The following is a 25,942-nucleotide window of genomic DNA, read 5'->3' on the forward strand; positions in this document are numbered from 1 at the left end:
ACTGGGTGAACCTTCTGATGGTCGTCAAGCATGTAACCCGTGGCACCCGTGTAGATTTGGTTTTACCACCATGGATTGCATGCAGGCCTGCCTCTTCTTCTCCGCCTCCTACTCCACCCTCCTTCTCCTCCTCGGCTGACTTCTCCTTTTCCGCTGCTACCGTCTCTTCCGCTGCACCAACCAAGATCCCCAGAACCTATTCAACATGCCAGGTTAGACGTTGTCATGCTGTGCTGCGTTTGTTGTCCCTGGAAGCCAAGAGCCACACCGGTCCTGCACTCCTTTCAGCTTTGCGTTCACAGGCAGATCAGTGGCTAACACCGCTCAATTTGACAGTTGGTAATGTGGTGTGCGACCACGGTGCCAATCTGCTGAGCGCGCTGAAACAGGGCAAAATTACACACGTGCCGTGCATGGCACACGTCCTGAACTTGGTCGTGCAGCGATTCGTTGTCAAATTCCCCGGGTCCAGGACGTCTTGCGGCAGGCCAGGAAAATCGCGGGCCATTTCAGAAGATCTTACACGGCATAGCTCGCCTTGCTGAAATCCAGCGGCGACACAACCTGCCCGTCAGACGTCTTATTTGTGACTGCCCGACGCGATGGAACTCAACCTTGTATATGCTCGATAGTTTGCTCCTGCAGAAATGTGCAGTTAACGTCTACCTGTACGAACTCTGCGGCAGGACAGGTTCTGGGGAGCTTGGTTTTTTTTCACCGCTCCAGTGCCTGCTCATGCGCGACCCATGCAGACTTCTGCGGCCATTTGAACAGATCACCAAACTGGTCAGTCGCAGCCAGGCCGCCATCAGTGACATCGTACCTTTTTGCCTTCTTTCTGGAGCGTTACGTCGTGTCATTGATCAAGCCGTCGAGAAGCAGGAAGATGAGGAAGTAGCAATGCTGGAGGAATTCCCAGGGGAGGCTACTACATCTGAGACAAGTCAACAACAGGAGTCTGAAGAGGAGTCAGAGGAGGATGGTGTCAGGGAGGAGGAGTATCAAGAAGAGCATGCTTTAAACCTTTCTGGGATCCCTCGTGTTGTCCGTGGATGGGGGGAGGAGAACGAGGATGACATTATCCTGGATGATGAGCAGGAGCCAGGCCACTACAACGCTTCCAGTTTAGTGCAAATGGGAGCCTTCATGCTCCAGTCTTTTAAGAGGGACCCCCGTATAAAAAGCATAAAGGGCAAGGACCAGTACTGGGTGGCAACGTATTTAGACCCCCGTTACAAACAAAAAATGGCGGAAATGTTACCACCATCACAGAGGGTTGTCAGGATGCAGCACTTCCAGGCCTTGCTTAGAGAAATGCTGCATTCTGCTTTTTTGGGCGCTGGCAGAGGAGTTTCCACTCACAGAGAAACAGTTGTGGGTACCAATACAACAGCGACTGCAAGAAGAGGACGGTTTGAAGATGTGTTGGTCACTTCTGATATGAGAACAATCTTTCAGCCGACCCATCGACAGCTGTCCTCCGTATCCAGCCTCAGGGAATGCCTAGAACCGGCAGGTGTCCGACTACATCGGTTTAACGGCCGATTTGGACGCTCTGAGTGTCACGACCATGGTTGTGGTCGTGACTCCTTGGTTCGCATTCTGTTGTCAGCGGTTTGTCTTATGTTGTCTTCAACAGGTGTGGGCTCTGTATCTTGCCTCACGTGTGGTTGCCGCTGGCAACATAAGGTTGTTGGCATTTGAGCGACCTGAGTGGTTGCTAGGCACTCGCTGTCACGGCATGCGGTTGCCTCTGGCAACGTGTGGTTTTAGTGTTCACTTTTTATGTTTGGTGAAAGGGAGTTTGATGTCTGTACACTTCCCCTTTAAGTGACACTTACCTGGTTTGGTGATGGAAGGGTTAAGCTCCTTTCCTAGTGTGCGTGTGGGTGTGGCCGCTTGGGTTATTTAGCTTCCTGCTGGATGGCAGAAGCTTGAGGGGTACTCCAGGCATGTTGCTGGAGTCGTCCTCCTGGTATCCTGTTACCATCCTTCCAGTAAGGGCCACCCTTCCGGTCATAAATCCAAATCCCTGATGTTTAGTTGATGTCCTATGCTTTTGGTTTTTATTGCAGCTATGGATGTCCTGGTTCCTCTGTGTTCTTATGTGTGTGCTGTTTGTCTAATGTTTGTGTGGACAGCGTTTCTGAGCACGGGTTCCAGTCAGCAAGGCTGTGGCAGGTTAGTGTGGAACTGTTTGGCTCACCTGTCATATTCATAGGTCTGTTCTTGTTCCCCTTCTCCCTGCTTCTTGATACTGCTTGGCCAGTGAGACTCCTGTTCCTCCGTGCCTAGGAGGAATAGGTAGTCTTACCGTCCGCCTAGTTCAGGGCCAGTCTGAGGGCTTCTAGGGACTATTAGGTTCCAGAGTATGAGCCCTCCTACCATCGGGGTCGGATCATACGGCTAGGAGACAGGGTCAGTGTTAGGGACGCATTAGGAGGTGACCTGCTCCCTAATTCTGTTGTCCTGGCCGAGTAGCGACCGGGCATCTTCAGAATATCGCACGGCTGAGGGTTTCCCCCATCCTCAGTTGTGACACTGAGAAGTGATGAACCCCTGGACTACTGGGTGGGCAGGCTTGACCTCTGGCCAGAACTTGCACAATTTGCAATGGAACTGTTGGCTTGCCCCTCATCAAGTGTCTTGTCCGAAAGGACGTTCAGCGCAGCTGGGGGGGATCGTGACTGATAAGCGGACTCGCCTAGCTCGCGACTGTTGACTACCTCACATTTCTAAAAATGAATGAGGCATGGATCTCTGAGGAATTCAACACATGTGAACAGTAGACCATGTTTGTTTAAAATTCCTCATGACAGCCCATATCTGCCACCACCCATTACAATTTATGGTCCTTGTCTTCGGTAAATACAGCTGCATAAAATGCCTTTTATGTACGTTGAATGCCTAATTTTTGGGGCCTGTAATGGCCGACACTTACTTATCTATCCTGTGAATGCCTAATGTACCACCAGCAACAGAATACAAAGTTATTTGCTGTCTGGGGAACGCCTGTCGGCTAATTTTTGTGGTCTTTAATGGCCGACACTTACTTCTGCGGACACATTTAACAGACGTGTGAATGGACCCTATATGTATTTGACATGTATTTACCGGCTGCTGTCAGTTCTGGCTGATTTAGGCTGAGCTATTACAGTAAAAACAAGCAATATTACAAAAAACACAATACACGTTATAACTGTACAAACTATTTATAAAACTTAGTAGAATTTTTTTTTAATTAAGGCAATTTCATCAAAAACATGATAATCTCATGCACCTCCTTCATGGCCTTGCGTTGCCCTTCAAGCACTCATTAACGGCCCACATATCATGGAGATGCACCCTTTGCAATTTGGCCAATTTGTCCTTCAATGTCTTCATTCCTGTTCGAAAGAAAATAAAAATGAACATTATTTGCAGCTCTTATTAAACCTTTAATTTGAGGTGGATATGACTTTATGATTGCTTGCTATTGCTCCTTTTTGTGAGAAAAGCTGTCCATAAAATTAGTCTTTTTAAATAGTTGTAAATTTTTGTTTAAAAAGTTGTCCAACTAAGGGGTTATTTGGTATGATATTTTTAGACAGCTGGTTGTTACAGGTGCGGCCAAAGCTACTATTTTTCCTTATTTTATAGTAAATTGTCTTTTACACAATAAAAGCATTGTTGAACCAAAAACAATTCATGTTTTACTGTCTCCATATTTTGAGAGCCAAATTATTGATTTTATATGGCATCGGTTGGGTCTCATTTTTAGCAGAATGCACTGACTGATTGTTACTATTTTGGGGGGCATATGCCTCTTTAGTTAGCTTGGTGTTGCACTTTTAGTGATGTTAGGTTGAATAAATTAATATTTTTGTTTTAATTTTTAATTATAATTTTTTTTTCATTGTTCACCGGAGGGGTAATATCGTATGATATTTTTATATAGACAGTCGATATGTAGACAGCAGTACAAAATATGTCTGTTTGTCTATTGTTTACATTTTTATTTTTTATTTAAAGTCTTTATACACATTGACGATTTAAATCTCAAAACGTTAGTTAGTGATCTTTATGATCATTATTTGGTATATTAGTTATATTTCAGTACATTATAATTTAGTTTTGTTTGTTAGTTAATGATAATTCAATTGAGTTTAATGTTATTTATTTGTTAAATCAATGGTTTTAAAGTAGATTAAAGAGTTATTGGCCAGTGTTCTCTTTTTGTATTACTAGAGTGTATGTTGTTGCCTCATTGTAGGCCCTTTTAATGTTTATGTACATGCTATGGATACATAATCATATTGCAATGTGCACATATTTACCCTCCTGCCGGGGGCTGGTGATCATCTCCTCTTCATCTGAGTCTTGGGAGATGGGGTGGTGCTGGAGGGTACAGCACTTTACACCTCCTTCACTTCTCCCACATCTGGTGGGGGTGGCTCGATAGGCTGGGAGTGTCCGGCCTCCACCTCCTCTACCTCCACAACCTCCACCGGTCGCCTTTTCCGAATGGAGGGAATAGGAACGTCTGTGATCACAAAATGTTCAGATTTTAGATAAACAACTCCAAAATCTTAAGAACATTTGATATAAAGATATTCCAATATGGAGGGATCTATATATAATTGCAGTGGCTGCCAGCTTTATGATGCATAACTCAATCCAAAATTAACAGTATGAAAAAATACATCCCCTCCACAGTGTCTTGATGGAACAATAGGGCGAGAGGAGACCTATGGGATGGGATTATCTCCTCAGTGTATCATAGGATGATATAATTCTCTACACCAGAGTCGGCTACTTCTTAATCCTATCACTAACACAATAGGACAAAGGGACAAATAAACCAACACATTCATTTGGAGTCTCTGAGCAGAGTTAACCCTTATTCCATTTATGGATTCACACCATGCTACTTTAATGGGGAATACGAAAAATGTGGCCTATAAACTCCACCAAAAATTCATGGTTTATAGTTCCCTCTCAACCAAATAGTTCGGAGTGGGGGTCTCCATAGTCCTGTGTCCAAAGCCTGTAGGAAGAATGCTAGGCCTCAGGCTTCTACTGCAGACACAGTGATGGTTCAGTCCGTCACTTGTCTGGCACAAAGCCAACAACACATCACATCACCCAAAGAACATCATTCCCACAATGAAACATGGTGGTGGCAGCATCATGCTGTGGGGAGGGGATGTTTTTCAGCAGCCGGGACTGGGAAACTGGTCAGAGTTGAGGGAAAGATGAACAGGGATATTATTGAGCAAAACCAGTCCCACTGGTGTGCGTGATTTGAGGCTAGGACGGAGGTTCAGCTTTCAGCAGGACAATGACCCCAAACACACTGCTGAAGCAACACTTAAGTGGTTTAAAGGGAAACATATAAATGTGTTAGAATGTCCTAGTCAAAGCCCAGATCTCAATCCAATAGAAAATCTGTGGTCAGACTTAAAGATTGCTGTTCACAAGCGCAAACCATCAAATTTGAAGGGGCAGAATCAGTATTGCAAGGAGGAATGGGCAAAAACGCCTGTGGTAAGATGTGGCAACTGCTCATAGAGACTTATCCAAAGCGACTTGGAGCTGTGATTGCCGCAAAAGGTGGCTCTACAAAGTATTGACTTTAGGGGGGTGAATAGTTATGCACATTGACCTTTTCTGTTATTTTGTCCTATTAGTTGTTTGCTTTACAATTAACCAATTTAAAAGAAGGTCAAAGTTGTGGGCATGTTCTACAAATTACATGATGGTAATCCTAAAACAATCTATGTTAATTACAGGGGGTGAGGCAACAAAAAAAAGAACAAAGTCAAGTCTGTATACATTACAGAGTGTTGGCAAAAAATACAAAAGTTATTTACGTATGTACCTGGGCATTTTTCGTCCCGGATTCTTTTAATGAAACATGGTTGTCTTCGCTTCATGTCTGACCATTTCTTTATAATGGCCAGAGGGCGGTGTGTGCGGCCCATTTTGCTCCACATTTCATAGGCCAACTCCCGCACGATCTTCTGTTTCTCGGTGTGGGATCGGGTGCTGTCGTAGCCCCGAACCAACATCCGCTGCAAGAGAAAAATGCAAGCATATAATCCCCATTTTTAAAAATAATAGTATGGAAAAAAATTTAGTCAAGTAAACGGAAAAAAGTATTTAATGCTTTGAGGTGGAAATATTAGATTTAGGCCGCATGCACCGCCAGTATTTGATGGTTAATTTAGAGTTACCCAGGGTGCATCCCGGGGAGACGAACCAGCTGTACACCCCATACCGTACCGTCACTTCACTAGACAGGTACATCTCTGCTTAGCTGGACAGTATCTGATAGCTCAGACCCCACCCACATACAGTCGTAATACAATCCCATCTTATAACCGCAACAGTAAGGGTGCATGCACACGGGCCTGTTTTTCAAAACTACGGACCGTACAGACCCGTCCTGCAGAGTGGACAAGCGCACGGCGTCATTGGTTGCTATGACGACGTGCGCTTCCAGGCCACCACCGCTGTACAGTGATACACTTGTATGATCTATACAAGTGTATTACTGTACAGTGGTGGCGGCAAGAAGCGCACAGCGTCAAAGCGAGTTAGCATTAGCAACCAATGACGCCGTGCGCTCGGCCACTCTGCAAAGTAACCTAACATAAAGGGTGTAATGTCACAGGAATACTTAGTGCAAAAATCAATAATATCTAGTGAGCCCTTATAAAATGTGAAGTTTGGTGCACTTAAGAAAAATTTTAATCGCAGAAGGTCACACTGGCGATTATTATTCTTTTTTTTTATAACACTCTTTATGCATATAAAGCGATTGTTCAGATATGCAGGTGAAATGTAATCAAATACACTACTTTAATGTAAGATTACTTACAGTCACCAGGAGTTCTTCCTCTTCCTCGTTGAACTTCGCTCCAACCATCGCATCCATCTATTAACTAGTCCGGGTAAACCAGTTCCTGTACGCCACGCCTTCAGAACGCATGTGATCTTGCGATTAATACTTTGTCGAAATTTCGCCGATAAAAAAAAAATGCTTGCAGATCGTAAAATCGCTTAATACTTCTGGTATGTCAGTGTCCATGTTGTGGGACTATGTGTGCGCATTTACTAAGTATTTTGTGGCTGCAAATATGACCTGGAGGTATCTCATGTTCGCCTGCCATTAAAATGAATGGGACCCGCCGTGAACTTGCGGTTCGCGAACATTTGATCGTGTTTGCGAACCGTCCCGGCAGATGTTCGTCCATCACTAGTAGGGAGGAATCAGGCAGCTATAGGCCAGTAAGCCTGACATCAATAGTGGGGAAATTAATGGAAACCATACTTAAGGAGAGGATTGTGGAATATCTAAAATCCCATGGATTGAAAGATGAAAAACAGCATGGGTTTATGGGCTTACTTTAGGGAGATCATGTCAAACTAATCTTATCGATTATTATTTTTTTCATTAGGTGAATAAAATAATAGATGGCGGAGGTGCAGTAGACATCGCTTATCTAGACTTTAGTAAGGCTTTTGATACTGTCCCACATCTAAGGCTTATCAATAAAGTGCAGTCTTTGTGCTTGGACTCCCATATTGTTGAATGGATTAGGCAGTGGCTGAGGGACAGACAGAGGGTTATAGTCAATGCAGTATATTCAGACCATGGTCTTGTTACCAGTGGGGTACCTCAGGGATCTGTTCTGGGACCCATATTGTTTAATATCTTTATCAGCGAAATTGCAGAAGGCCTCGATGGTAAGGTGTGTCTTTTTGCTGATGACACAAAGATTTGTAACAGGGTTGATGTTCCTTGAGGGATACACCAAATGGAAAAGAATTTAGGAAAACTAGAGGAATGGTCAAAAATCTGGCAACTAAAATTTAATGTTGATAAGTGCAAGATAATGCACCTGGGACGTAAAAACCCAAGAGCAGAATATAAAATCTGTGATACAGTCCTAACCTCAGTATCTGAGGAAAGGAATTTAAGGGTCATTATTTCAGAAGACTTAAAGGAAGGCAGACAATGTCATAGAGCAGCAGGAAATGCTAGCAGAATGCTTGGGTGTATAGGGAGAGGCATTACCAGTAGAAAGAGGGAGGCGCTCATGCCGCTCTACAGAGCACTAGTGAGACCTCATTTGGAGTATTGTGCGCAGTACTGGAGACAATATGTCCAGAAGGATATTGATACTTTGGAGAGAGTTCAGAGAAGAGCTACTAAACTGGTACATGGATTGCAGGATAAAACTTACCAGGAAAGATTAAAGGACCTTAACATGTATAGCTTGGAAGAAAGACGAGACAGAGGGGATATAATAGAAACTTTTAAATACATAAAGGGAATCAACAAGGTAAAAGAGGAGAGAATATTTAAAAGAAGAAAAACTGCTACAATTGGACATAGTTTTAAATTAGAGGGGCAAAGGTTTAAAAGTAATATCAGGAAGTATTACTTTACTGAGAGAGTAGTGGATGCATGGAATAGCCTTCCTGCAGAAGTGGTAGCTGCAAATACAGTGGAGGAGTTTAAGCATGCATGGGATAGGCATAAGGCCATCCTTCATATAAGATAGGGCCAGGGGCTATTCATAGTATTAAGTATATTGGGCAGACTAGATGGGCCAAATGGTTCTTATCTGCCGACACATTCTATGTTTCTATATGTTTCTATAATGTTGTCTTCAGCTTTCTCCAGTCTTTATTGTACCTCTTGTCCATTGCTGCTCAAACTACTTCACGTAACTCTATCACAATCTGCCAATTTACACATTTCTCTTCTTTACTTAAACCTTCATGAAAAAAAACAAAAAACTCTTACAGGTCATAGTCATTTTAATATTTTCTTTTCCCAACATTTTCTAGTTTCAAGAAAGTGTAAAAATGCTTCAGGGATTTATGGAAATGCAATTTGCATATATATTTATTTTAAATATGGGAACATAATAGATAACCTGCATACATTATTGATAGAATAGGAGGACGGCTGCTTCAGTTATCTCCTTGGTGCTACTCCATCCAATATGTTTTCCATAACCATCGGCGTCAAATGCTGCAAAGTCACCACACTGCTTGGGGAATGTATCTGGGATGTAGCCTCCTCCACCAATGCAATGCTGGAAGTGTAAGAAGATTAGATCTGCTATTTGCTTTGGGTGTAACACAACATACTCAGTATTACTGGAGCCTTAAACCTATACAATTTATCGACAGATAAGTTGTACGAATGGAGTTTAGTCAGTTCTAATACTTACATGTTCTGCATTGCATCCTGTCACCTTCACTCCTGCACACAGAGCCAGGGCAGCTCTTTCCGTATTAATAACCCGAAACTGGACATAACCAGCAGTGAACTCATCTGCAGAAACAGTTATCAGTATGAAGGTCCTCTTCACTGTGCATTATATTACAATATACCGTAATTATACAGGATCTTACTTTCTCCTTTGGGTGAATAATATGACTTTGTCTTCTCAGCACTTCCAAAGTCATACACTACAGGAACAGCAGGTCCATTTTGGTCAGGACAGGCACCAGCATTATATACTACTGGGTATTTCTAAGAGATAATCAAAAAGATTATGTTTACATGATACTAAAAGGTTCACAATCTGTCCAATCTGTCATAGGACAATTGTTAGCATTCTAATCCATGTTTTGAATGGTATGTACAGTTTTGCAACCAATTTTTTTTATTCCTTCTGTAAAACGACTTTCCAAATAGTATTAATGGGCTTTTCTATAATTTATATATTGATAGCTTATCCTCAATATCAGACTGTCAGGAGTCTAACTCCCGGCAATAAACAGATATAAAAAAAAAATAATATATAATATATATACACTTCTCAAAAAAATAAAGGGAACACAAAAATAACACATCCTAGATCTGAATTAATTAAATATTCTTATGAAATACTTTGTTCTTTACATAATTGAATGTGCTGACAACAAAATCACACAAAAATAAAAAAATGGAAATAAAATTTTTCAACCCATGGAGGTCTGGTTTTGGAGTCACACTCAAAATTAAAGTGGAAAAACACACTACAGGCTGATCCAACTTTGATGTAATGTCCTTAAAACAAGTCAAAATTAGGCTCAGTAGTGTATGTGGCCTTCACGTGCCTGTATGACCTCCCTACAACGCCTGTGCATGCTCCTGATGAGGGGGCGGACGGTCTCCTGAGGGATCTCCTCCCAGACCTGGACTAAAGCATCTGCCAACTCCTGGACAGTCTGTGGTGCAACGTGACGTTGATGGATAGAGCGAGACATGATGTCCCAGATGTGCTCAATTGGATTCAGGTCTGGGGAACGGGCGGGCCAGTCCATAGCATCAATGCCTTCGTCTTGCAGGAACTGCTGACACACTCCAGCCACATGAGGTCTAGCATTGTCTTGCATTAGGAGGAACCCAGGGCCAACCGCACCAGCATATGGTCTCACAAGGGGTCTAAGGATCTCATCTCGGTACCTAATGGCAGTCAGGCTACCTGTGGCGAGCACATGGAGGGCTGTGCGGCCCTCCAAAGAAATGCCACCCCACACCATTACTGACCCAATGCCAAACCGGTCATGCTGGAGGATGTTGCAGGCAGCAGAACGTTCTCCACGGCATCTCAAGACTCTGTCACGTCTGTCACATGTGCTCAGTGTGAACCTGCTTTCATCTGTGAAGAGCACAGGGCGCCAGTGGCAAATTTGCCAATCTTGGTGTTCTCTGGCAAATGCCAAACGTCCTGCACGGTGTTGGGCTGTAAGCCCAACCCCCACCTGTGGACGTCGGGCCCTCATATCACCCTCATGGAGTCTGTTTCTGACCGTTTGAGCAGACACATGCAAATTTGTGGCCTGCTGGAGGTCCTTTTGCAGGGCTCTGGCAGTGCTCCTCCTGTTCCTCCTTGCACAAAGGTGGAGGTAGCGGTCCTGCTGCTGGGTTGTTGCCCTCCTACGGCCTCCTCCACAACTCCTGATGTACTGGCCTGTCTCCTGGTAGCGCCTCCATGCTCTGGACACTACGCTGACAGACACAGCAAACCTTCTTGCCACAGCTCGCATTGATGTGCCATCCTTGATAAGCTGCACTACCTGAGCCACTTGTGTGGGTTGTAGACTCCGTCTCATGCTACCACTAGAGTGAAAGCACCGCCAGCATTAAAAAGTGACCAAAACATCAGCCAGGAAGCATAGGAACTGAGAAGTGGTCTGTGGTTACCACCTGCAGAACCACTCCTTTATTGGGGGTGTCTTGCTAATTGCCTATAATTTCCACCTGTTGTCTATCCCATTTGCACAACAGCATGTGAAATTGATTGTCAATCAGTGTTGCTTCCTAAGTGGACAGTTTGATTTCACAGAAGTGTGATTGACTTGGAGTTACATTATGTTGTTTAAGTGTTCCCTTTATTTTTTTGAGCAGTGTATATATATGAGAGATATAAATAAATCAGGGAGCAATGCTGTAAATCAAGCAAATGCTGGTGTGCCAACGGCTGAAGGGCGATCCCTGAAGCCCAAAAATACTAAAAAATAAAGAAAATCAGCGGCACTTCCATGAATGTGCGTTTATTCACCCGGTATCATGCAACGTTTCAGTCCTCTCAGTGAGACTATTCTCAAGCAGTCACGGAAGTGCCGCAGAGTTGTGATCATCTAACTTATAGATGATAAAAAGTAAAGGTATAGTTGATTGTAAAGTAAAAAAAAAAAATCACTGAATTTGTAGATAATGTAGGATAGGTATATAATGTAGATAACTGAAGCTAGTATATGTACCCCTTAAAACGTCACTTTTAATATAGCATTTTTAAAAATAGAATGTTAGAAATTAAAACGCAGGTATTTTTTATAAAAACGCAATGAAACCGTATATGCGTTTTTGCCTGTAAATGAATCTGTGAATACCTGCTGGTAAAGGGAGAATACCCCTCTGATATAAAAGCTGTGGAAACCTGCATTTATTTATTTATTTATTTTAATTAGAAGTTTTAATTAGTAAAATATTTTGCCTTATTGTTTTTAATAATACTTGGAATGAAATGTGAAGTAAATAAGATTAAATAGGAAGACTCATGAAAAGTTACTTTGAAATAAGGTTAAGCGGACCACTATTGTTAGGACTGAACACTCTCCATTTGTATTTTAATCAAATATATTTTATTTTCATGCTTATATTGTATTTTTATTGTATTGTATTTTTATTGTAAATCTTATCAATAAATTGTGTCCTATACCTCCGTATATGAGTGCCCATCCATATCTATTTTACAATTTTTAAAAATATAACCCACAAACAAACAAATAAATATATTAGATAAAAAAATATGTGGTAGGGGACAAATAACCCAGTAGAACTCAGGCAAATGGAACAAGGCACATAGGAAAGGATTACCGTTACGCGGATACTCATGATACTGTTGGTGGAGTATTGGTGATGATGGCAAATGACTAATAAAGTCACTGCAGGTTTTCCCGGTGAACGATATCCATTCTAGAATGGTGATCCGACTAAGATAAAGCGGTTCATCAGGGGAGAATCCAGGAAGCACAATGGCTATGGCGGGATGGAAGCCAATGTAATGGCCTGCGGCATGCATAAATTGCTGCCGCAGGGTTAAATACCCTCTCACCTGGTAGGTCCGTGTCCCACTGTTGCAGCTGCGCACGCGCGTAGAGGGTGCACATTGATGACGTCAGGGTACACGCCCGAAGTCTCGTTGAGGATCTGGAAAAACACTGTGCATGCGCGGGGCCTGGGTGAGACCCGTAACAATGGGTCTCATGATAGTTGGAGAGCAGGTTGATAAAATGAATGCGGGAAGACGCTGACTTGTGAGTCCCCATACCCATGGCAACCTAGTAAGATACTCAGCATCTAATGTGTGAACTCTGGTGTTATAGGGTAAATATATCAACAGGAAATAAATAAACCTTTGTTAGCATTGGCTCAAGAAGGGTGGGTATGTAAAGCGAGTGGATATAGGTAGCTCCATATATGTGTTTAAAATATAAACAAAAAATGAAGGAGACATCTAAAGATAGATAGATCAATCATGAGCACAAATAAATCTAAACGGACCAATGATACGGTCAACACTAAATGGACATAAATCAAAGGCGTCAACAGGGTATATATAGTCAGGGCCATAAATATTGGGACATCAACACAATTCTAACATTTTTGGCTCTATACACCACCACAATGGATTTGAAATGAAATGAACAAGATGTGCTTTAACGGCAGACTGTTAGCTTTAATTTGAGGGTATTTACATCCAAATCAGCTGAACGGTGTAGGAATTACAACAGTTTGCATATGTGCTTCCCACTTGTTAAGGGACCAAAAGTAATGGGACGTTTGGCTTCTCAGCTGTTCCATGGCCAGGTGTGTGTTAATCCCTCATTTTCCCAATCACAATGAGCAGATAAAAGGTCCAGAGTATATTTCAAGTGTGCTATTTGCATTTGGAATCTGTTATTGTCAAATCTCAAGATGAGATCCAAAGAGCTGTCACTATTAGTGAAGCAAGCCATCATTAGGCTGATAAAACAAAACAAACCCATCATAGAGATAGCAAAAACATTAGGCGTGGCCAAAACAACTGTTTGGAACATTCTTAAAAAGAAGGAATGCACCGGTGAGCTTAGCAACACCAAAAGACCCGTAGGACCACGGAAAACAATTGTGGTGGATGACCGAAGAATTATTTTCCTGGTGAAGAACACACCCTTCACAACAGTTGGCCAGATCAAGAACACTCTCCAGGAGGTAGGTGCATGTGTGTCAAAGTCAACCATCAAGAGAAGACTTCACCAGAGTGAATACAGAGGGTTCACCACAAGATGTAAACCATTGGTGAGCCTCAAAAACAGGAAGGTCAGATTAGAGTTTGCCAAACGACGTCTAAAAAAGCCTTCACAGTTCTGGAAAAACATCCTATGGACAGATGAGACCAAGATCAACTTATACCAGAGTGATGGGAAGAGAAGAGTATGGAGAAGGAAAGGAACTTCTCATGATCCTAAGCATACCACCTCATCAGTGAAGCATGGTGGTGGTAGTGTCATGGCGTGGGCATGTATGGCTGCCAATGGAACTGGTTCTCTTGTATTTATTGATGATGTGACTGCTGACAAAAGCAGCAGGATGAATTCTGAAGTGTTTCGGGCAATATTATTTGCTCATAATAAGCCAAATGCTTCAGAACTCAGAACTTCACAGTGCAGATGGACAATGACCCAAAGCATACTGCAAAAGCAAAGAGTTTTTTAAGGGTAAGAAGTGGAATGTTATGCAAAGGCCAAGTCAATCACCTGACCTGAATCCGATTGAGAATGCATTTCACTTGCTGAAGACAAAACTGAAGGGAAAATGCCCCAAGAACAAGCAGGAACTGAAGACAGTTGCAGTAGAGGCCTGGCAGAGCATCACCAGGGATGAAACCCAGCGTCTGGTGATGTCTATGCGTTCCAGACTTCAGGCTGTAATTGACTGCAAATGATTTGCAACCAAGTATTAAAAAGTGAGAGTTTGATTTATGATTATTATTGTGTCCCATTACTTATTATTGTGTCCCATTACTGATTTGGATGTAAATACCCTCAAATTAAAGCCGACAGTCTGCAGTTAAAGCATATCTTGTTCGTTTTATTTCAAATCCATTGTGGTGGTGTATAGAGCCAAAAATGTTAGAATTGTGTCGATGTTCCAATATTTATGGACCTGACTGTAGATGGTCACAGAACCTCTCAAACACACTGCGGATGGTTTTCCCAATATAGAATCTCCCGCATATACAAGATATTACATACACCACAAACTTCGTTCGGCAAGTAATCAATGTGTTCACCCTGTGCCTCAAACCCCCAAAGGACAACACGTCCCACTGGGGGTTAAAGGCACAGAGCAAACAGTTTCCACAGCGTCTATTGCCCTTAGGCTAAAGACTGTGTAGCCACGTAGTCGTCCAACGTACAGTGAAGCGACTACAAACCAACCTGTCCTTCAGAGTAGGACATTTTCTAAACGCAATTAACGGGCGAATATCCCTTATACTCTCCAAGCTCTCGTCCTGCTTCAGCAACTCCCAGTGCGTTCTCACTACTTTTTTAATAAGAGCCGCCATCGAACTGAACTTAAATGAGAAAACAAAAGGTTTTGAAGTAATACGCCCTTCTTTTTTAACTTGTTGTCTTTCTGCGGATTTTTCTGAACTCGCATCAGTAACCCTAGAAAGGGCCTGATTCAATAGGGCTGAGGGATAGCCCCTAGCAGACAAGTGGCCCCTTAGATCCAAAGCCTGTCTCCTGAATCCCTCCTCGGTCCCATTGATGCGCTGCAGTCTGATAAACTAACCATAGAGGACAGACTTTTTTACGTGAATCGGGTGATAGCTAGAAAAATTTAACAGTTAGGTGCCATGGGCTTGCGGTAGCCCTCGGCAAACAACTCTCCCCCATGTGTGGATATGAGAACATCCAGAAACTCTAACCTGTCACCTCCATATTTGTATGTGAATTTCATGTTCATGGCATTTACGTTGTTAAGATGCAAGCATAGGGAGTGACCACCTCAACTGTGGGCGGGTTGAGCACTAGGTGTGGTATTAAGACCTGCATTGCACACACATACAGACTGAGGCCAGAGGAAGCACATACAAGCGCAAAACTGCTGTTGCCAATTTTTTACATTTGCATTCTATGTTGTCTGTCCCGCTGACCCAGCTTTTATTAATGGAAGAATAAAGAGTTTTTGTATCCGAAGGGGAGTGCTGCAATTTCCTTTTTCTTGTGCACTGGATTCTTTGGATATACGGTATATTGATAATGTAATGAGAGATTTCGTTGTGGCCATTCCCTCTTATATCAGGGATACCATGGATCTGCTTAAAAGACTAGAAGGCCTGGTGGTAGAGAGTAACACCTTTCTTGCCTCCATAGACGTTGAGGCCTTATATAGTAATATCCCCCATGACAAAGGACTTACAGCAGTTCAACATTTTATGAAATCACGTGACACTCATTGTATACCACATAATGATTTTGTGAATAATATCCTTGATTTTGCCTGAGGCATAATTATTTTCTGTTTAGCCCCAAGTTCTTCCACCAGATCAGGGGTACCGCAATGCGTAGTGCCTGTGCGCCTACCTATGCTATTTTGTTCCTGGGCTGGTGGGAGGACACCATGGTGTTCGCTGATGACCAGTGGTGGACCCCCTTTATCACTTTCTGGGGCTGCTTCATAGATGACATATTTGTCCCATGGAGTGGCTCCAGAGAGGACTTTCAGAAATTTATGCTGACCCTTAACACAAACAATATAGGGATGCATTTTACACATGAACTCAATGTGATCATATATCCTTTTTGGATTTGGACATCAGGTTGCAGGATGGTGTCATTCAAACAGACATATAGAAAGCCCACGGCCACGAACAGTCTCCTTCGCTGGGAAAGCCACCATCCCACTAGCTTGCGGCGAGGTATACCGAAGGGACAATGCCTGCGTATCCGTAGAAATTGTTCCACCGTTAACTACTTTCACAATCAAGCAAGAGACCTACAGAATAGATTGACACAGAGGGGTTATCCACAGCAGGTTCTGTCAGAGGCATTTAATTGTGCCCTGCACAAGGATAGGTCTGAACTCCTGGTCCCACGGTTAGTTAATAAGAACGACGAGAATAAATCACTGTTATGTATTATAGTGACCTTTGACAGAAAGAGTAGGAAGGTACGCGGTATCCTTAATAGATATTGGGATATTCTTAAAATGGACCACGATTTGAGAGATATTTTACCGGATTAGCCCGCACTCTCCTATAGAAGAGGTAGATCTCTAAGAGATCGCCTTGTGCATAGTCATTACTCACCCCCAAAACAGCAGGGTACTTGGCTTGAGAGAAAGATCTGTGGTATGTTTAGATGTAGTGGCTGTATTGCTTATCCGTATATCGACACCACTAAGAAATTCTTGAGCGTTGTCGCACAAAAAGAATATAATATTTGGGATTTTGCCAACTGTAAAACATCAGGTGTTGTATATTTATGCAGCTGCACGTGCACGCTTCAATACGTAGGTAAGACATCACAGGAACTACGCAGAAGAGTTGGGGAACATCTTAGCGATATTAGACATCAGAAGGATCCCCCCCATCTCGCGGCACGTGCATGAAATATACAATAGTAACCCCAAATCACTCAAGTTCTGTATAATTGAGACGGTGCGTCCATCTCCGAGGGGCGTGGACATTGATAGAATTATTCTACAAAAGGAAACAGAATTGACGTTTAGACTCAAGTCTATGAGTCCATTGGGTCTTAATGAATCTATATTCTTTACTTGTTTTCTGTGACTATATACCCTGTTGACGCCTTTGATTTATGTCCATTTAGTGTTGACTGTATCATTGGTCCGTTTGGATTTATTTTATCCCATGATTGATCTAATTTCAACCTATAATTATTTTTGAGAGTGGTATCTATCTTTTAGATGTCTTCTTCATTTTTTGTTTATATTTTAAACACATATATGGAGCTACCTATATCCACTCGCTTTACATACCCACCCTTCTTGAGCCAATGCTAACAAAGGTTTGTTTATTTCCTGTTGTTATATTTACCCTATAACACTAGAGTTCGCACATTGGACACTGAGTATCTTACTAGGTTGCCATGGGTATGTTGACGCACAAGTCAGCGTCTTCCCGCATTCATTTTATCAACCTGCCCTCCAACTATCGTGAGACCCGTTGTATGCGCAGTGTTTTTCGAGATCCTCGACGAGACTTCGGGGGCATACTCTGATGTCATCAATGTGCACCCTCTACGCGCGTGCGCAGCTGCAACAGTGGAACGCGGACATACCAGGTTAGAGGGTATTTAACCCTGCGGTGCCAATTTATGCGCACCGCAGGCCATTACATTGGCTTCCATCCTGCCATAGGCATTGTGCTTCCTGGATTCTCCCATGATGAACCGCTTTATCTTAGTCGGGGAAACGCATGGGGAGACGTTTGCAGTGGAGATGGGACACCTTTAGGACTTATTTTCCTCGTAGGCTCTATTGCCATTGGGAAATTATCTAGGCAGGGATTCTAATTCCAGGGCACAGATTCTTATAAGTGAGACTGCCCCCCCCCCCTATTGGAGCGCCGTCCCGCTTGTAGGTAGGGAGAGTGTAGGTTTTTAGGGATAGTTTCCCATAGTGCCTACAAGCTTATGTCAATTTGCTCATCTGCTTTCATTAATAAGTTTGGTTTTCCTGACTAACATCTAACTGACATCCTGGAATAACCGATGGATCACTATTCTGGATGTGATATCGTTCACAGGGAGAACCTGCAGTGACCTCATTAGTCATTTGCCATCATCACCCTTACTCCACCAACAGTATTGTGAGTAACCGCATAGCGGTAATCCTTTCCCATGTGCCTTGTTCCATTTTCCTGAGTTCTACTGGGTTATTTGTCCCCTACCACATATTTTTAATTTAATATGTTTGTTTGTTTGTGGGTTATATTTTTTAAAATGCTATATTAAAAGTGACGTTTTAAGGGGTACATATACTAGCTTCAGTGATCTTGATTGCAAAGTTAGACAAAAAGTGCCTATTGCACAAAATACCATATACCACAGTGCAGCACAATATATTGCCTCAAAAGCTTTCCCTGTGTTGGCCAAAAGATGCCATCAGTTGTTTCTGATTAAGATATGGAGCAAGAGCTTAGGAGGTGTGATGTGGGCCACAGCAGTTAAATTCAGGAGGTCACTGGCTGATTCTCACAACAATAATTACCACTGATAGCTCATTATGTACCAAGCCAGTGGCAGAAAGGGGGGCTTAGGCGGCCCCTGGGCATCGGCCCACCGGAAAATTTCCCTGTAAGGTCTATGGCCAATCCGTAGCATATTTCTACGTTTGTTAAAGGACTTACTTTGTACAGGTTGAAGAGGTTACCACCTTCTTGCGTAAAGAAGCCATTGTCTGTGCGGTATCTCAGAAGAGAGGCATCCCTCCACTGTGACAAGGGTGTATCATTGGGAACGTGCCACAAGCCCAGGTCTTTAGCAGTAAGATCATAATAGCCAGGATTCTATTAAGACAAACAAGAGTAAAAGTGTAGATCAGATTACACAGGATTAATGAAGATTACAATTTAATATGAATAAATCTGCCTCTTTACCTTATAATCATCGCTCGTAGCGCCATCAGGTAGACCAAAGGTGGCATAGTTGGCCCAGTTGCCATCTCCTTTGGGGTTGTTGATATCATCTCCTCCCTGGCTGGACCAGCGATCTCCCACAGTACATTTACCATACATATTGTTTTCATGGATACTTGCCACCAATGTCCAACCTCCTCCATTGGTTGTCATATCACAGTAGGTCTGGTAAGACACTCCATCTTTAGTGGTTAGCGTATATATCCCATCTACAAATAAAAAGAAAAATCACTTTAAATGGTGCACAACTTTTCTCTGGACCATGGCTAGAATAAACAATGGATTTATACAGTATGCTATTATTTTTTATTTTTATTGAGCTATATAATTGCTTTAGTCAGATTTTATTGTTATGACAAGAGGACAATAAAACTGCCAAAATGCTGAATGCTACTGTGGTATTGCATTTAGCAATAACTTTTTCTTCATGGAATCGCACGATCTGTGAGTGTCACGCTGGACAGGATACAAGATACACAGTATACCACCAAACAAGTGTCTAGGCAAGAAGCTGGGGATAAAGGTCACCTCCTGACAAATCCCTACCAGCTCTCCCTAGACTACTATGCCCATGTTCAGACCCTGAAGGTAGGAATGAACGTGTCCCAGTGCCTAGGCTGATGATTCTCTAAAATCCCTAAGATGGTGAAAGGGAGAAAGAGGAAGCCTGCTCCCTCAGGAACTGGAGGGGGAAGGCGTCTTTCTAACAGCCTAGAAAGACAACCACAAGAAAAACCAAACCAACTTATCTTGTTACTTGAGCAGGAACAGCAAATCCTTCCTTCCTTCCTTCCACTGCAAGACAGAAACTATAACCCGCACAGGACACTGGGAGGTGGCGTAATTTAAACTCATACCAACGACCCCACCTAGTGCACCTGAAGGGAGGCGGATACAGCTCAACTCCAAAACAAAAACAAAAGGCTACACACATGCTGCTAACCTGGCAGACCTCCGCACATAACCTGAGCAGGGCATGACAGACAGTGAGCTCCCCTTAGTGTTTTAAAAAAAACTTGTAAAAATTAGAATGTAAAAATTGCTTGTATTTGCACTGTACATTTACATAGTGTATATCCTCACCTTTTGCACATTTGTCAAAGTTCTTGATTTCCTTGCAGCTCCTGTACCCACCAGTAGGACTCCCACAATAAGACCCATAGTCGCTTTCATCCCAGCGCGCCAACAGGTTCAGAATATTTCGTTTCTTCTCGGAGATAGAGGCATCATCTAAAAAATATAGGTTAGTGTACTTTATTAGATTGGGTTCCCCTTTACATAACATTGAGTAAAAAATATACAAATTGTTGTACTGTACGTTAACCAGTGACTTAGCCTAAGTTCACACTTTAGGTTTTTGATCAATTATTTCCATCAGTTATTGTAAGCCAAAACTAGGTGTGGGTAAAGAACAGAGAACAGGGGAAAATCTTTCCATTATATCTGAACTCTGTGTAGGCTTCACCACGGGTTTTGGCTCACAATAACTGATGGAAATAACTGAAGTGTGAACTCAGCCTTAAAGGAATTTTCCCACAGTCAACATTTATCACCTATCCAAAGAGAAGGATAGCAGTTTGAATGGAGTGGCAGTCAAGTATGTACTCGGCCATTCTCTTAATTCTCAATGGGGCAGGTGGAATAGACAAGTCCAGTACTCAGGGACTCGCTGCCCCTTTCTAGTAATTGTGGGGGTCCCAGAAGTGCAACTTTCAATGAACAAATATATATTGTCACAAATGAGTTAAATAATTCCATATGTCATCATTTCCAACCTAAAATCTAAGCCAAAAATACTCACAACAATTGGAGTATACTCCAGAGAGTGCCAAAATAAGGACTACCAGCTTTTGCAACCACATTTTCCACTAAAGAAAAAGATACAAATGCAAGTTGATATTGTAATAATACATGCAATACAATAATGCGTGATAATGCCCTGATATAACAAAAATAGTCTTACCAACTCAGAGGCACTTCCAATGTGACACTGAAGGTCTCTGATTCCTCAGAAATTTGTCAGCTTTTATAGCATGATTGTGGTAAAACCAGCTCAACTACATTCTTTCACTGACCAATAGAAAAGTCTTGGGTTGCTTTATATTCTGCTTTATGGGGGAATTAAAGAAGGCATCAATGACAATTTAACACAGATTGGTGGTTTTCTAATTGTTTTGGGAATATGTGACATTTGATATACAAGGACATGCATTTAGTCAGTGGTGTTATTAGGTCAAAACATTTGGGCCATGAGCCCCGGATGTTTTGTCCAGTGCCTCAAATGTTATGCTGGCCTGGCAGTGGCGCACTAGTGAATAATATTTTTTTTTTTATCCCTCAGGGCTGCACTGCCGATCACCAGAGGCGGCGCGGCCCTAGTTATACTTGCCCGCGGCGGTGGGGGCTAGTAGGAGATGAACGCTTCCATTGTGGAAGCGCTCATCTCCATATTCATCTGTATCGCCGTCCTCAGGACAGCGATACAGATGGCTGTGCTGCGGTGGGGGAAGGGGAGGGAGAGGCATCTCCCTTCCCTGTTCTTCTGATAGGCCGCATGCACTAATGCCTGCAGCCTATCAGAGGCCGGCTCAGGCGGTGCGATGGCGTCATTATCATCGCGCCACCTGAGCCGGGCAGCACACAGCGGGGGACACAGGCCGGAAGAGAATTTCTTGCCCATTTTGGGGGTGACACTATGGGGGCATTTCTTACTGGCACATTATGGGGGGGCACCATGGGGAGAGGAGCACTATGGGGGCTCTAAAGGGGCTTTTTTTTATTTGCACATTATGGGGGGCACTATAGGGGAGAGCAGCACTATGGGGCATCTGGTGGCACTATTGGGGCATTATTTGGGGGCACTATGGGGAAGTGGGGGCTCTAAAGGGGCCTATTTTTATTGGCACATTATGGGGCACTATGGCATCTGGTGGCACTAAGGTGGCATTTCTTACTGGCACATTATGGGAGGCACTATAGGGGAGAGTGGCACTATGGGGCATTATTTGGGGGCACTATGGGGGAGTGGAGCACTATTGGGGCATCTGGTGGCACTAAGAAGGGGCATTTTTTTACTGGCACATTATGGGGGAAAGAAGCACTATAGGGGCATCTGCTGGGGGCACTAAGAAGGGGCATTTTTTTTACTGGCATATTATGGGGACACTATGGGGAAGGGGGAGAGGACCACTATGAGGGCATTTACTGGGGCACTATATAGGGGTATTTTATACTGGCATACATTATGGGGACATTAGCTGAACTGCGGGCAGTAAGCGGGGGTATCTGTGTGGTAGTAGTATTTCCAGGGGGACTATTTCTTCAGTACAGTATTGGGGGTGGCAGCACATACAGTACAGACCAAAAGTTTGGACACACCTTCTCATTCAAAGAGTTTTCTTTATTTTCATGACTATGAAAATTGTAGATTCACACTGAAGGCATCAAAACTATGAATTAACACATGTGGAATTATATACATAACAAACAAGTGTGAAACAACTGAAAATATGTCATAATCTAGGTTCTTCAAAGTAGCCACCTTTTGCTTTGATTACTGCTTTGCACACTCTTGGCATTCTCTTGATGAGCTTCAAGAGGTAGTCCCCTGAAATGGTTTTCACTTCACAGGTGTGCCCTGTCAGGTTTAATAAGTGGGATTTCTTGCCTTATAAATGGGGTTGGGACCATCAGTTGCGTTGAGGAGAAGTCAGGCTGATAGTCCTACTGAATAGACTGTTAGAATTTGTATTATGGCAGGAAAAAAGCAGCTAAGTAAAGAAAAACGAGTGGCCATCATTACTTTAAGAAATGAAGGTCAGTCAGTCAGCCGAAAAATTGGTAAAACTTTGAAAGTAAGGGCTATTTGACCATGAAGGAGAGTGATGGGGTGCTTCGCCAGATGACCTGGCCTCCACAGTCACCGGACCTGAACCCAATCGAGATGGTTTGGGGTGAGCTGGACCGCAGAGTGAAGGCAAAAGGGCCAACAAGTGCTAAGCATCTCTGGGAACTCCTTCAAGACTGTTGGAAGACCATTTCAGGGGACTACCTCTTGAAGCTCATCAAGAAAATGCCAAGAGTGTGCAAAGCAGTAATCAAAGCACAACGTGGCTACTTTGAAGAACCTAGAATATGACATAATTTCAGTTGTTTCATACTTGTTTGTTATGTATATAATTCTACATGTGTTAATTTATAGTTTTGATGCCTTCATAGTCATGAAAATAAAGAAAACTCTTTGAATGAGAAGGTGTGTCCAAACTTTTGGTCTGTACTGTATATATACTTATTGGAATAAATTTATAAAATGGGGAATATAGAATAGTTTTAAACATACATAGCAGAAAATTTTAGTGTGTGTGTGTATATATATATATATATATATTTTTTTATTTTATTTTTTTTATTTATACACTTTATATCACTTTAATTGCACTGACATGCATAGTAAAGGTAACAGACATTTAATTTTTACTAAGCAGTGCATACTGTAAACCAAAACCAGTGAAACTAAGACACTAAGACTGATGGACATCGGCTGCAGGTGCCAACTGTGGTCTTTCAGCAGGAGACTGGATGGGAGACAATGGGAAGGAATTGGATCCACTGTCAGCAACCCAATCTACTGTACTTGTTCAGGCTTCACCATTCGTAGAGCCGCATTAGGCCCGACCAAATACCGCTGCAGGTTATGTTGCCTACTCGCACCCGAGGAAGGGGTTTCACTTGTGCGTGTAGCTGGCACAGATCGACCACGTCCTCTCCCTGCAACAGGAGCTCCACCAGCAGCACCACGACCTGGGCCACGTCCTTATTTGACGCTCTCCTCATATTTCTCGAATTTAGGTTCTTGCCCTAAATGGGTGTTTAATTAATGGTAGAATAGAACAACAGTATGTAAAGGGTGTATCTCACACGGCCTGAACCAGACTAGGCCTCAATTAAATATTTCTTTGCCCAAAATGGCTGTATTTCAAATGGCTGTATTTCAAATGCCTGAATCAAACCCCTGTATGTAGAGGGTGTATCTCACACGGCCTGAAGCAGTGTAGGCCTGAATTAAATATTTATTTGCCCAAAATGGCTGTATTTCAAATGGCTGTATTTCAAATGCCTGAATAAAACCCCTGTATGTTGAGGGTGTATCTCACACGGCCTGAACCAGTGTAGGCCTGAATTCAATATTGGTGCACCAAATGGCGGTATTTCAAATCTCTGAATCTAACCCAAATGTATTAAGGGTGTATCTCACAAAGACATCTGCATAAAAGGCTGCCAACTAATTTTTTTTTGCCCAAACGAGTGTTTGGCAGCAGTATATAAGCCTGTAATTTCACACGTGCTGATGCTGCAAGGCCTGAAAATAGTGTTTTTTGTCAACAAATGTGTGTTTTTAAACCCCAGAAAATGATGGGTGTATTTCTACCTTAAATTGCACACTGACTAATCCGGATGTTGTAGATTGCCCAAAAAAATTGTGATTTGCAATGTCCCAAAAGCTCAAATGCGGTGCTGGTGCACTGAGCTTGCATAAAATGGCCGCCGCCACCACCCACCTAACTAACAGAATTATAAAATTTATTATTTTTTGGTCAATGGGCAGTCCAGCAGCATCCTCTCCCTACACTTGTAACAGCAGAGTGACGTGCAGCGCTATTTGACTCAACCTTATATAGAGGCTGGGTCACATGCTGCTCTGGCCAATCACAGCTATGCCATTAGTAGGCATGGCTGTGATGGCTTCTAAGGTCAGACAGTTAACCGCTTGTTGATTGGATGCTCTGCAGCCTTTCAAAAAGCGCCAAGAAAGCGCCAAACACCGAACCCGAACTTTTACTGAAATGATCGGGTCCGGGATCCAAAAAATTTAAAGATCGGTACAAACCCGAACTTTACAGTTTGGGTATGCTCAACCCTACTTCTATGCTATTTATCTACAGCAGAAGCATAGTGTAATGACCGACGTCACGCACAGGGAGGAAAACAGGGAAAGCCCTGCCCAAGGGAGAGGGAAAGGTGGTGACCCCTAACTCACCTTGCGGCTGGCACCTGACTGCCCTGACGTCCCTAGACGGGTTCCTCACCCGTGCGGCGATCACGTGCCTAAACCCTGGCTTTCCCTAATATGAGCCCTAGATAGTGAACGGGCCGGTGGGATCGCTAGTTCGCACCACTATCACTAAGAGGGAAAAACCAGGGAGAGGACAGACAAAACAGACAAACACATACACCCAGGTGGGCGACCACAATAGACCAAAAAGGTCCAACAGGGATCCGGAGGGTAGCGTTCTGGACCAACTACCAGAGAACGCAGCAACACAGCTCCAGAAGGTCAGAATAGATGTCCAGGCAGGAAGCTCTATCTCTGGCAACCAGAGAAGTGTGAGAGAGGAATATAAGGAGGTCTGGGAGTGCTGGACAAGGAACAGCTGAGTGAGGGGAAGGAGCTACGGATCCCTGAGTGAGCCAAAAGGGTTTGCAAAGCTACCATAAGGAAAACAGCCTTATCTTAAATAGAGCGTGCAGCCAACCGCTGTGACTTCCTGACCCCGGGTATAACGGAGTCAGGCGTGGTTCTCGATACCCTCGTGACACATAGTTTTTCTGTAAAAATATCAGAGCAGTATGGCGCTACCCTCAACGTGTGTAAAGCCCCTCCCATAGGAAACAAGGCGACGCCCATCCAGCATCACATGGTCAGAGCGAGGTGAATGATCTTTAAGCGCTCATACTCG

General features: G+C 43.1%; 1 protein-coding gene across 1 annotated transcript; it reads right to left on the minus strand.

Moving 5' to 3' along the window:
* Positions 1-8,939: 8,939 nt before the first annotated feature.
* On the minus strand, positions 8,940-21,067 carry LOC121003931 (intelectin-1-like). Its single transcript, XM_040435876.1, has 7 exons — positions 21,001-21,067; positions 20,289-20,432; positions 19,167-19,414; positions 18,918-19,076; positions 9,415-9,535; positions 9,231-9,334; positions 8,940-9,092 (listed from the first exon to the last, which is right to left on the minus strand). The coding sequence occupies exons 1-7, from the start codon at positions 21,065-21,067 to the stop codon at positions 8,940-8,942; spliced, it is 996 nt and encodes a 331-aa protein (XP_040291810.1).
* Positions 21,068-25,942: the final 4,875 nt, after the last annotated feature.

This window comes from Bufo bufo, chromosome 6, assembly GCF_905171765.1.
Source record: "Bufo bufo chromosome 6, aBufBuf1.1, whole genome shotgun sequence".
Classification (NCBI taxonomy): Eukaryota; Metazoa; Chordata; class Amphibia; order Anura; family Bufonidae; genus Bufo; species Bufo bufo.

Coding starts and splice junctions, on each gene's coding strand:
- LOC121003931 (XM_040435876.1), bottom strand. CDS start 21,067: ATGTGGTTGCAAAAGCTGGTAGTCCTTATTTTGGCACTCTCTGGAGTA. Junction 9,536..18,917: donor ACCTCTTCAACCTGTACAAA/GTAAGTCCTTTA, acceptor ATTATCTCTTAG/AAATACCCAGTAGTATATAA. Junction 9,335..9,414: donor TTATTCACCCAAAGGAGAAA/GTAAGATCCTGT, acceptor CTGTTTCTGCAG/ATGAGTTCACTGCTGGTTAT.